The 14,869-nt window shown below is 31.1% G+C and overlaps 1 protein-coding gene across 5 annotated transcripts in view; it reads left to right on the top strand.

The window, feature by feature from the left end:
• Window positions 1-14,869, top strand: part of LOC149132705 (protocadherin gamma-C4-like) — a 168,128-nt gene that overhangs the window by 128,847 nt on the left and 24,412 nt on the right. For 2 of the 5 annotated variants that reach the window (XM_089362719.1, XM_089362718.1), the window contains exon 2: window positions 10,753-13,127. In XM_089362719.1, the coding sequence (XP_089218845.1) occupies window positions 10,803-13,127 (2,325 nt within the window). In that variant the 5' untranslated portion in view covers window positions 10,753-10,802. Of the gene's footprint in view, window positions 1-104; window positions 892-10,752; window positions 13,128-14,869 lie in introns of those variants that run through there. The other 3 variants (XM_052973048.2, XM_052973049.2, XM_089362716.1) reach the window with 3 other exon arrangements.

The raw sequence follows: 14,869 nt of genomic DNA, 5'->3' as shown, positions 1-14,869 counted from the left end.
TTCTCCTAAGGCCATTCTTGAGTTGAAAATAATAATCAAAAATAAAACTGAAAAAATACAAAATTCAGTTATTTATTTCCAACTCTGCTGAATGAAGATTGGCTGATAACTTCATTATTAGGAATACAGCTCATAATATTCACTATAAACTTATACTTTAATTCACAATTTTATTCCCGGTTCTTGAATTTTGCACAAGGGAAAGATGATTTTAATATAGGCATGGAAAATTGTGTAATTTATTGTATGTTGAAGAAGGAATACAATTCTCTATAAAAGATAAGTTGTAAGAGTTTCTGTTACTATTTTAGGAGCTCAGAGTAGAGGTAAGTTGGAAGTTCAGTGCTATTTTAGTACATACACACTTTTTGAATTATGAAATAGGAAATTAAATCACAGACTTTATAACTTTGTAAACATTTTAAACATATGCATTTAGCTATGTACAGTAGTTATGCTTGTTTATTTACTTATTCTCTATACCATAACTGTTATTATTGAAAAATTAAACTGAAAAGATATATTGAAATTTATTAAAAGTAAAATTAATTTTCAACATTCAAATGCAAATTATAAACATAAAATAAATTAAAATTTTAGTTAAAAAAATTATTAGAGTTAATGTTTGTTTATTTATTTATTTATTTATTTATTTACTTATTTGGTTGGGGGTATTCATGTGATTTCACAAAAGCCATTCATTGGTTGCAACAGACAATCAAACATAGCATATACACTACTATGACTAGTAGAAGTGCAGACTTTACATTACCACAACATAGGCCAAGCCACATAACACTGCTAGCATATAACAGCAGCAGTAACTGTACAACTCTACAGCAGAATACACATCTCATGTAATGGCACACTGGCGAAGATTCACTTGTGCAAGTAAGTAGCTATATATTGTTATTTGTATATTCTTCATATAGTGAAGTATCTGTATGTTATGTATACAGTTACATATGTCACAAGCATTCAAACTATTAAACACTATAAAGCAGTTTCAATACTTAACAGAGTAAAAACAAAGTTAAATAATAGTAAACAAAAATATACTTAGCAATGCGCAAGTTTAGAATGTGAATTTTTATCAAGTTTTGTATACTTAAATACAGCAGTGTTAAAGTTAAACAAAATAGGGATATTTGCATATATGTGTTTTTCTTTTTTTTATTAGCATATTCAAAATCTTCAAGTGGGATTGCTACTTTTATATTTAGCTAATTAACAAGGAGTATTTTTGTTCGTGATATTTTTAACACTAACTTTAACACTAACATTCATTGGTAAATATAAGCATAAGCTTATCTGCTTGTCAAAAGTTCAGGATATACTATGGTTTTTATTATGATTGATTTCGTACATGAAAATATAAACATACACACACATATACGCACACACAACATATGAACATATACATCTATATGGTTCTCATTTAAAAAGTAATTTTGTCTGACTGTGACAGTTGTTGAAATACCTTTTATTTATTATCATCATCATCATCATCATTATTATTATTATTATTATTATTATTATTATTATTATTATTATTATGTTTCTAAGTAGTAGTTTGCATATATTACTTTTCTCTTAACAAAATGAAATTTCCACACACAAACACTAAGTTGCTAAATTAAATGTTTTCCCTTTACTTTTCTTATAGTTTTTTGATAATAGATTTAAGTTTCCAAGTTTTCTAATCACCCTTTCTAGTATATCTGAAATGTTAGTTTATATACTGCTTAAAATTAGATGTCGTTTTAAATCTCATTTGAATATATGATATCAATTATTCATATAAAATTTGCCTCCTATTCCTAAATAGTTTATAACACAGATTGGGACAAATGTTATTTGTATCTCTGCTAATATGCATTTATAGCCTCTAGAATTATTACTATAAGCTGTTATGTTAAGAACAAAAACAAAATCAAATGGATTTAATACATTATTTATTATATCTATGTAATTCTTTTATAACTTTTTTTAAAATCTCAAACTTTGGATGTTTCTAAAATATTACGCCAATAATTTCCATAACTCAAAAGCCAAAATTAATAGAAAAAAGTTTCTTAAATTCCTTAATAATACATGTTTCTCTCTCTATCACTTTTCTTCTTCTATTTCTCAGTAAAATATTAGAAGCAACTCACAATCTGAATCCTGTTTATTGTTTTCAAAATTGACAAACAGAAGTAGAAAAAATTTCTCTGCTTTTACAAAACAAATTGGATATTTTTTTCCAATTTCCTTATTCATAATAATTCATTGTTTATATTGTAGAATTTCTCATGCTTCCAGTTATTATTAGAGAGCTTTTTCTCTAACAAATGTTTTTGAAACCTTTTAGAACTACTCAAGTATTCTTTAGTTGATAAAATAATGTGATTGATTTTTTTGTAATTTTCTAAAAACTTTTTTTTTACAGTTTTGTAATATTATATTTTTAGCTTTCTCTAACATTCACATACAGAGCTGTTTTATGTGCATGTTACAGTTATGTGTGTGTGTGTGTGTGAGGGTGTGTGTGAGTGTGTGTGTATATTTATATATGTATATGTTCTTGTGTATCTATCTGTATGTTCAGTTATATATCTTTATCACATTTTCCCCTACTAACACTCATTTTCCTGACATCCAATAGCTGTTAATACATAGAATATGGCATGGATATTTATGTAATTATGTACATGCAGTGTGTGAGTGAATACATACATAAATACATACACACATACATACATACATACATACATACAAATATGTGCACACATACATGTATGAATATGTATATGTATATATTAATACACTCATACATATACATGAGCATATATATATATATATATATATATATATATATATATATATATATATATATATATATGTAGGTATGTATACACATACATACATTTATGCATACACCAGTATATGTATATATGTATATATATATATATATATATATATATATATATATATATATATAAAATATATGTGTTTGTGTGTATGTATGTATATATATACACACACAAAGAGGGAAAGAGATGGAAATAGATTTGTTAAAATCTTTATGAAACCTATAGAAGGAAATATTATACATATATATATGTATAAATTTATATGTATATGTATGTTTATGCATGTATATATGTGTATATACACATATTCATATATATATATATATATATATATATATATATATATATATATATATAACATATAATATATATATATATATATATATATACACACATATATAAATCATGGGAATATATATGTGAGTGTATGTGTGTGAGTGTATGTAAGTATATATATATATATATAAACACACACACACACATATATTTCACCCTTCACTTTGTGGGTCCTGAGTTGATTTATCAGGCCAATATTCGCATAAATTTCCTGGTCACAGTGAGGGTATGCAATCGAAGAATTAGGGCCCAGCTGGACTGTTGCTTGTCATACAGTCCTCTTCTCTTTAGTTTCTCTGAACAATTCTTGTTGTGAGAGCTGCACTCCAGGGAACACAGTACTATATATTATGCTAGCACATATATGTATGCACATCTATATGTATATGTATGTGTGTGTGTGTGTGTGTGTGTGTGTGAGAATGCAGACAGGATCATACATGTACAGTGTTCTTATTGTCATCATAGATGATAAACTTTAATTGCTTTCTCTAATTGAAATTATAAAAAGAAATTTGAAATGGTTAAATTCAGAATGCTGAAATGTAAAACGCATTTCCACAGTAAAGAAATACAAATATATATATATTTATATATATATACACACAGATAGACATATACATATATATACCCATACATACATGCATGCATGCCTACATGCATGCATGCCTACATGCATGCATGCCTACATGCATGCACACACATATATATATATACACATACATGCATAAATACATACATACATACATGCATACACACATATACAGGGTGTGGTGAATAAACTGTCATCTAAATTATACAGAAATGAAAATAATACTGACATCTCATTTTAACAGATATATATACCAAAATTACATAAAAGTATCTTGAACTACGATGGCCTCCACACAACTTTAGAGACTCCTGCATCTCTTCTAGATGGTTTCTTTGTTTAAGTTGGTGAATGCTGCCATAATCCTTGCCTTCAGTTCATCTTTGGTGTTACAAGGATGGTCTCTCACTCAACTGCTCCCCACACATAATAATGAAGGGGTTGCAGTCTAGGGAGTTAAGTGACTGGGGGTGATATGGTTACAGAAACTGTCTGACAACCATGACTGGGTTCTCCTCCTCGCTTGTGTGGCATGGTGCAGAGTCCTATTGCCAAACATAAGGTCTCCCAGCAACCACCCTCTTGACCCAGGGTAGCACTACCTCTTCTAGGCAATTAATGTAGACCTCCCTGTTGAGTGTGAGGCTGTGTGCCAAGATGAATGGAAGCATAACATTGCCATCACTAGTGATCACTCTTAACACCATGATGTTGACTGGATGTTTGATTTTGATTTCTCTCGGTACATGTTCTCAGATTGCTCTGACCTCAGATTGACACCCAAACACTGTGAAATGTTCATATTGGATCTTCTGATGTGAATGCCAAGCAGTACAGCATGACGTTTCCAAATCTCTGGCAGAGTGAATTGCATCATGGTGCTGTTTTTCTCACAGACAGTGCCCAACTGACCCTACTATACTGTGTAGTTGACAAAATCAAGAACAGACAATATGCATGCACGAAATTAAAAATATAAAATGGCCACAGTTTACCCATCACACCCTGTATATATGTGTTTGTGTGAAAATGTATTAGTTTGTTCATTTCTACAGCCTTAGCTCCTGTCAGCATGAGTTAGATGAGTATGTTACTGAAACCTTGTTTTATTATCAGATGTGTTTTATGTTGCCAACTCTTTCTTGATTTTCGAAATGGGAGGTATCTCTAATTTTTCACAACTTTGAAAGCACAAGGCTGACATATGATAACATGGCAATTGACGTCACCATCATTCCTTGTACCTCAGTTATTTAGGAGAAGCACTTATATAAACAAATATACTAATGTTCTCATACACAAACGCATGCATATACATATATGTGTGCATGTGTGTGCATATATGAGAGGTTTTCTGTATCAGTTTCAAATCCGCTCACAAGGACTTGATCAGCCTCATGTTTTATAGGAGACACTTTTCCAATGTGAAGTCTGGACCTAAAACTATTTGTTGTGAAGGGAACTTCTCAACTACTTAGCCATGCCTCTGCATGTGTGTTTGTGTACACGCACACGTGTGTGTATGTGTATATATATACACACACACACACACACACACACTCACACACACACACACATTCTAACTGAATTCTCTTTGCATCAACATGTACTTCCTTGTGACACTGTAGCCTATGATCTAATCAAGATATCCTTGGTCTGAAGAGTAGCTGGTGGTATACACCTCGTTTGGGATTTTATCACTTCTGAGGTTCCACTTGCTATGAAACATGTAACCCAGATTTTTCCTACTCCATTCCGCAAGTCTTGTATATATATATGTGTGTGTGTGTGTGTGTGTGTGTGTGTGTAGCTAAAGAATTATGGAAAGTTTGCAGCCAGTTGTGGTTCCCTTCTTCAGGTCTTGTCACTATGTTGTAAAGTAAGCTATATTTAAGTGCAATAGGATGACTTCTGTATATACGTAGTTGTTGAAAAATCCATGAGGCATGAAAAATACAACCACTCATATATTCATTACAAGAGAGGGTATATTATTCTTGATAAAATACAATAATATATTCTGATATCAGTCAGTTTCATACTGCATTTAAGATGTTCTTGGTAATCATAAGGAAGTCTTTTCTGATGATTGCTAGAGTTATCTCAACCCTTGTATAAAACCCATAGAAAAACTGATACAAAATAGTATATTTTATAAATAACGATATCAATAAGGTACACTCAATTACGCATATATATATATATATATATATATATATATATATATATATATATATATATATATATATATATATATATATATATATACACACACATGCAAATACACACAAACACACACATGTACATATATAACATGTGTTTGTGTGTGTATGTATATTACATAAATACACATACACATATATAAATACGTAAAGGCATATATCTATATATATAAAAATGAGAATGTGTGTCTGTCTGTCTGCCTGTCTGTCTGTCTGTGTGTGTGAATCCCTAAAACTCGAGAACTACGCAACCAATTTCATTCAAATTTTACAGATGCCTTACTTAGGGTTCCAGTTGTGTTTTAGTCAAAAAAATTTTAACTTCTTGTAGAGTTCGATCCCACAGCAACATAATATCCTCTCCACTAAGTGTTACGTGTCAAAAGTGAAACAAAAACACTCATGTCAAATACTTTCACTTTAAAAAAAAAATTATTCTACTAACTGAAACAATCACATTTCGATACTGTAATGACAGATACTTTCAGAGAGAGAAAGAGAGAAAGAGAGAAAGAGAGAGAGAGAGAGAGATGTATATGTATACATATAGATGTATATGTACACGTTATTCCACTAACTGAAACAATCACATTTTGATACTGTAATGACAGATACTTTCAGAGAGAGAGAGAGAAAGAGAGAAAGAGAGAGAAAGAGAGAAAGAGAGAGAAAGAGAGAGAAAGAGATGTATATGTATACATATACATGTATATGTGCACATATATGCATAGATATATATATATATATAGATATAGATCTATATGCATACATGTATATGTATACACATGTGTAGATGTATATATATATATATATAGAGATGTACATGTAATATGTACACATATATACATATATATACATGCATACAGATATCTATACATATATACACCCATCACACACAAACACATGCACACAAACACACACACATTAGTCATTTGTTTTCTTATCCAAAACTACGTCAAAAGTACTGAACGGATCTTTATGAAATTTGGAAATTATATTCTATGTATAACGGCCATAACTCCCAGGAAAATTCATATATTTTTGATGTTGATGAAATTTTAACCTGAACATAACAGATGAGCATTATTTGTAATTCAACGGTACAACAGCGTAAGACTACCCTTTCAGATATACTTTCATTGTGATTTCTACAATGTGGTGCATAAATTGTCAAGTAAATGAGACGCATCTTTGCCTCCACTGATTCACTTGCAAAGTGTTGAGTAAAATTATTTCGTTGCAGACCTCCTTTGGGTCTTTTTATTATCACTACGACACACATAGTCCCCAGTTGGTAACATTGATTTCAAGGCCCTCCTAGATGAGAGACTGGCATTCTACTTAATGACGATGTTCCATGCTGGCATGCATTGGAGAGTTATTAATGTAGAAATACTAGCTACTAACAGTTGCTACTAACAGTTGCTACTAACAGTTGAGGGTTGCGTAGTCTAGACGACGTTTTTAGATTTCATTATTCTCTTTAACCCGGGCAAAGCCGGGTATTTCTGCTAGTATATATATATATATATATATATATCAGAGAGACATATATATATCCCTCTCTCTCTTACTCTAGCCTGTTTTATGTGTGTGCATGTGTGTCCGTGTGTGCACACGTGGATGTTTGTATAACTTACTGTATAGATAAACTTTTGGTTCCCTATCGTGAGGTCTTGGGTTTCATCTGACAGCACAATATCTTGTGCACATGTCATTTAGCCAAATACATTCAGTCTGAGCCATGTCTTTTAAGTGAAACTGAGTAAGTGCAAGATGTCATGTAGCCTATTCAGTGATTTGTACTTGTAATTGAAGTGTCCAGCCTTGTCACACAATGTGTCATTGTGATTAAGCCTGTGAATTATGTCAGCTTAAACATTAATTTAATGAGGCTGTAGTTCAGTTGAATGAAGAAATAAATGCTCATCATCATCCTCATCATCCTAATCATCATCATCATCATCATCTATATGCATGAATACATACACACTCACACCACATAGATATATATAACAAAATATACATATCTATCTATCTATCTATCTATCTATCTATCTATTTAAATATGTATATATATATATATATATATATATATATATATATATATATATATATAAATACATGCACACCACACAAGCATAAACATACATATATACAAATATATTTACATACATATCAATATACATATAATTATATATATATATTATATATCTATCTATTTATCTATCTATATATATATATATATATACTCATACAATAATATGTGATATGTATGATAGATACATACATATACACACTATGTATGTGTCTCTGTATGTATATATATATATATATATATATATATACATATATATATATATATATATATATGTGCATGTGTGTATGTGCATGTGTGTATATATGTATATATATGTGTGTATATATATATGTGTATATATACATATGTGTGTGTATGTATGCACGTATCCATCATATATATATGTGTATATATACATATGTATATCTTGGCTTGGTTTCACTAATGAAGATTAGGAAGGCTGTTGTCCATGTCTGCTCACTCATTTGTGGCTGATAAGGCTGATGTAAGATCGACATCCAATTGCAATGATGATAGAATGCCCTGGGTTTGATGATGTATTATTTTTTCACCTCTGATGTTTGTCTTCAAGAGAGACAGTGTGAGATATCTCAAAGTAGGAAACAGCACCACTGATGGTATGCCGCCAAGCAGCATGGTCAGCTGTTAGATTGGACCATTCATGATAATCAATGTCACAACATTAAGGGACTGCTTCAGGCAGTCCTTGTGATTCTTCTTTAGTGCCCCCTGTTACAGTGGCCAGTGGTGAGCTCACCGTACATAATGATCTTGGGTAGGCAGTGGTCTTTCACCACACAAGCATAAACACACATATATACAAACATATTTACATACATATCAATATATATAACTATATATATATATGTTTATATATAACTATATATATATATATACACACATCCAGTCAACGTTTCCTGCCCAACATAGTCATGTCTCAAATAAAATGGCTTCCAGGCTGGTGATCTTTACTCGCTTGAGAACCTCAGTGTTGGTGATGTAGTAGCTGGCAAAAAATGAGTTATATCTGTTGTTCAAAGGGCCATCCTTGTCATACTCTGCATTTTCATGGGAGCTACATTAAAGGTATGTGTGTCTGTGGAGTACTCAGCCACTTACATGTTAATTTCATGAACAAGCTGTTCAGTTCTTTATATGAACTGAAACACATGTTGCAACCGATGGAGAGTCAGACAGTATGCATATGCAATCACAACCACCTACGCACATACATACATACATACATATATACATAAATATATATATATAGAATGACAGACAGATAGACAGATAGATAGATATTTACATGTTCGTTTGTACTAACTTAGTACTTCAGCTATTTTAGTTTATATACAAAATACCATTATATTTCATGTTTATTCACTATTGTGTGCAATAAATTTTATTTATAAAATTTTGTAAACCAAACCATTATCTTAAGTCTTTCTCCCATTACCATGAAAATAAAATAAAAACATTAATTCTGTGGATATTTATTTGTTAGTTGTTCAAATTATTGATGTATTCTCATAGCATAGTTGTATTTTATATCAAATTCTGGAGATCACCTATATTAACTTTTGCAAACCATTTCTCTCAGTATTAAAATGGCTTTTTATTCTCTCAGTCACTCAAGCATTCCAGCAACAAACTCTACTTGCCAATCACTCTCATATTTTAAGGTGTTAGTTTTAACCTTACAAAAAAGAAACAAAAAAAAAACATAACAAAACAAATAATATTCCATGAAAAACTCTATATGGTTAAAGAATGATAAAACTTTCAGATGCTGTGAGAATGAAGTGTTGGAAGTGCAGTTTCCCAAAATCTTTAAATGTGACCAGAATAAATTCTTTTCTAAATGCAGTATGATAGTAATCAATATACATGTCTCATGTTTGGAAATACATAATATCAAGCATAACCATTCTGGCTGGCTGGTTGGCTGGCTGGCTGGTAGCCTGCTGAAGAAGGTAAAACAATATTAAAGAAAACATTGCATGTCAGTGCAGAAAATATATCGTGAATAGCTTTTGCTCTCCTTCCCACCTAGTTATTAGTGAAGAAGCAAAAATGCCTGAACTTGATCCAGTAATAATCACTGCAGATTTACATGTTTGAGCTATTGTGTTTTCTCTCTTTTCTTTTTCCTTTTTTTGTTATATTCAATTAACAGTTGTTGCTCAGTATCATTGCTATGATATTGAGTGAGTTCTCTCGTGTGCTTCTGATACATGACTTGTATCATTGTTGTTTTGAAAGAAATAAATTAAACCAAGGGATAAGAATAAGTAATCTTGGGATTTTACTCTATTACAGAGAGAAATATGAATATCTGCTGCTTTCTTGCATTTCCTCTAAATCTTCCATTTCACATCATTGACTGTTTTATTTTATTGCAGTTTGAAATATATATCTTGCTGCTATTGTTCACTAGGAATATTTCCTATTCATATTTTATAGATCAAATTCTTGTGAAATTTGAAATTGCGAGAATTATTTCGGTTTTATAGGGAGACATTTTTTTTTTTTGAAGTGTTTTGTTTTGATTTATTTAATGTTAAAGAACATTTTTGTTAAGTCATGCAGTGAAATCAGTTTATATTATGTCTTTGTGAAAAAGGTTTTTTTTTGTTTCCATTGCAGGTTTTATTGATCTTTTTCACTGAATCGGTCTTACACTCAATCCTGGTGACATGTTGACACACATATGTGTCATATTGATTTATCTACACACCTGTATCTGTGAGGATTTTACCTACCACATCAGGGAAGGTGAAAGTCCTGGTACATTGCTAGGTAATGTTGCTATTGATACACATCTAATGGATAATATCTCATCGAAAGAGCACAGTATAATCAAATTCAGCCAACTAGAAAAAGGAACAGGAAGCAGTTCCCAGTTGTTTAATGTTTCTAAAAGAGGAGAACTGTATACTGCCAAGATATTAGATGCTGAGACTCTCTGTAAATATAATGTTAAATGTTTCAAAATGGTGGATATTGCAGTGCGTACAGGAAAATCATTCCTCATGGTACTTGAAATCAAAGTAAGAATTGAAGATATTAATGACCATCAACCAGAGTTTCTTGAAAAAGTAGTCAGTCTTCATTTTGCTGAAACAGATAGGAAAGGAACAAAAAAATCAATTCCACATGCTGTCGACAAAGATGTTAGTATCATAAATTCACAGATCACCTATGAATTAATAAAAAATGAGGATGATCCATTTACATTAGCAGTTTCCAGGAGAGTTGATGGCTCTTATTCACTTGGAATAATTTTAAAAAGGGAGTTAGACAGAGAAGTTAAAGACACATATGAGTTGCAGGTAATTGGTAAAGATGGAGGGACTCCATCAAAACATGGTATTTTGAACGTTCAAATATCAGTTACAGATGAAAATGATAATCCACCAATATTTTCTCAAGACATTTACAATATTACAGTGAATAACAGACAAGCAAAAGAGATACCAGTTCTTATCTTGTCAGCTACTGATTTAGATTCAGGTAAAAATGGAAATGTATCATACTATTTTAGTTCCATGACATCTGATAGAGCAAAATCGTTTTTTGAAATAAATAAAAATACTGGAGAAATCTTTCTTCGCAAAAAATTTAAACCAGAAAAGAAACAAACTTATAAACTATTTATTGAAGCCAGAGATAATGGCAATCCTCCTCTGAGCTCTGTTGTACCAGTTGTGGTAAATATTATCAATAAACAAAACAATGCTCCAGTGATTGAAGTAAATTTTTCAGAATTAACTGGAAACACAGCAACAATATCTGAAGCAATGGAAGTTGGCAGCTTCATTGCATATGTGAAAGTTGTCGACAATGATATTGGTTTGAATGGACAAGTGACATGTGACCTCCAGCATAATAAGTTCACTCTTCAGAGTCTTGGTCAGAAGAGATACAAAGTATCAGTAAAGCAGACTGTTGATCGAGAAAGGGAAAGTAGAATAAATTTCACAATAACTTGCAGTGACAGAGGGACTCCTTCTTTGAAAATGGAACATGAGTTTTCTCTCAAAGTAACTGATGTTAATGATGTAAAACCACAATTCACAAAAGAAACATTCAAATTTTTAACATATGAAAACGAAATGCCTAACTTTCCTGTTGGTTTTATTAACGTTACTGACTCTGATCTTGGATCAGGTAGTCAGCTTACGTATTTTCTTTTTTCTAACATTAAATTTGCATTACCTTTTAAAATATCTGATTTTGGATTTATTTCAACTACTCAATCATTAGATCGTGAACAGCAAGAAGTTTATAAATTCAAAGTTTTGGCCAAAGATAATGGAACTCCATCTCTGAGTAGCACAGCAAATATAGTTATCGAAGTTATGGATGAAAATGACAATGCACCGTATTTTACATTTCCCAGCTTCGACCCTTTTAGCCTTGATGTCTTCTATCAACCACAAAGCAAAAATGACATAACAGTTCTGAGAGCCTCTGATAGGGATAGCCGGCAAAATTCTTTCATTAAGTTTGAAATATTTGGAGGGAATGGTAAAAATTTATTTTCTGTCAATCCATACACAGGTGTGCTGTCTTTTTCACGGATTGTTTACCAAAATGATGCTGGATCGTATGATCTTCTACTTAAAGTGAAAGACAGTGGTGTCCCTGTTTTATCAGCTACTACTACATTATCCTTAACTCTGACTGTCAGTAACAAAACATCAACTAAACTGACAGCAGTGCAGTTTCAGTCTGACGATAAAATACACATCAATTTATTCATCATAATCATAGTGGCAGCTGTGACAGTATCAGTGTTAGTGGTTGTTTCAATTACCATATGCATTGTCAGGAGAAAAAACCAAAGGAGCACTCCGTATCAGTGTGGAGCAGTTCCACCAAAACAACTAATGAATTGCAGCAGACAGTCAGAATACTTTTGTGCAACACAACCATCATCCAAACATGAGCTTAGTCAGAAAGGAAGAGACTCAACTATGGAAATTCATTCCCAGCCATTTACTAAAGGAACTCATCAGGTAATTATAATTTCTACATTATTGTAAATTTGCTTTTGATGTGCTGTAAATTACAATAAAGACTACCTTGAATGTTGTGCTAATTTTCCTAATTGTTTCTAATTTCACAATAATTATTAACATGAAAGCGATTGTCTAACATAGATTAGTGTTAAGGGAATAATTATGCTTGCATTACATATATGATAAAGTTCTCAAAGCCTCTTTCCTATGTGAAAATTGAACATGTCATTTTCTTGTGTAGCTTTCAAGCCAAAAATTAGGTGTTTTTTTTTTGTTGTTTTTTTTTTTACCCCCTAATCATGAGATTAGATAATGAGTTGGTAATGAGGTTAAACTTTCTATAAAGTTTACCTTTTATGACTCTGATTAAAGAAAATATCCAAATAATTATGGTAATGACAAATATGTCAATTAGAAAAATCCATATTTGATGAGAAGTTTCGAAGTTAAATGGAAAGTTTGAATGTTATAACACTTTGTAAATTCACCATCATCACTATCACCATCATCACTACCATCATTATCATTACCATCATTATTCATTATTACACCATCATTGCTACCACCTTGCCATCATCAACATCCCATCACCACCACCACCATCTTCCTCACCATCATAATCATCATTATTGTTTACCTCATCATGATCCTCATCATGCAATAGTTATTATGCTAACTCTTCTCTATTATATACTGATTCAGAGAAATGAATTTGAAAGTTTATAGCTATCAAGATGCTATGTCAGTTTGAATAAAGTTACATTTTAATATCCATATAGAGTTTAGCTTCATTACAAATATAAACAGTTTAAAGCTTTTTAAAATATTTTACTTCGTGTTTTTAGAATCTCAGCAAGTATTTCTCTATTACAAGATTCTAAATTTTAAATGTATTAAATTATATTTATGCATTCAACAAACTATTCTCATATTAATTATTGCTCATAATAGAAATAAATTGTTATTTGAAGCCTTTCTTTGCAATTAAAACATTGCATTGTTCATCGTAAATATTTTAATTAATTTATCTTGATATACATAAGCATATAACTTCATCCATTTCACATAACTTCAAATACCTTGCATTTTAATTTTCGAATCATATTATTTTATTGTTACAATATTATAATATCTATCTTCTATCCAGTGGTTTGAACTTCTATAAATGTCAGACATTGAAAGCAATAATTTAATGTATAATATTCATTCATTTCATTGCCAGCAACAATGCTTGCATCTGTACACAATTGCAGCATATTTTTATAGCACACCAAATAAAATAGGAATAAAAGAAATGTCTTTTGAATAAATACTTGCAACACATATTGTAAGAAATGATAACTGTTAGGAAGAACTCTTTCAAAGGGGGAAAAACTGTCAGAACTGGATTTCTGTGCAGCAATAAGTTAGGTTTTAATGTCTTTACTGTTGATCTAGTTCAGAGGAAAACGTTTTGTGGTAGGATTGTAGATGCTTTTTACATTTTCTTTAGATGAGAACTAAACCAGCTAAATGCCAAAGTTGTGTTACTTTGTTTCTATAACACTCGGTGTACACCAGCCATCAATATGTAAATGAACAGTATGGAACCAGCAGTTTATTAGCTATCATAACAAACTTTATTTTGTTACACAACTGAGACTAAGTAGATTCTTATAGAGTTCTGTCCAATAGTATTCTGTCTGTCCCTTTTAGATATTCTAGAACCATGTGATTTGTAAGCAATACTTACAATGATT

The sequence above is a fragment of the Octopus bimaculoides genome, chromosome 14, assembly GCF_046866305.1.
Source record: "Octopus bimaculoides isolate indiv1 chromosome 14, ASM4686630v1, whole genome shotgun sequence".
NCBI lineage: Eukaryota > Metazoa > Mollusca > Cephalopoda > Octopoda > Octopodidae > Octopus > Octopus bimaculoides.
This window is presented reverse-complemented; position numbering and strand designations above follow the sequence as displayed.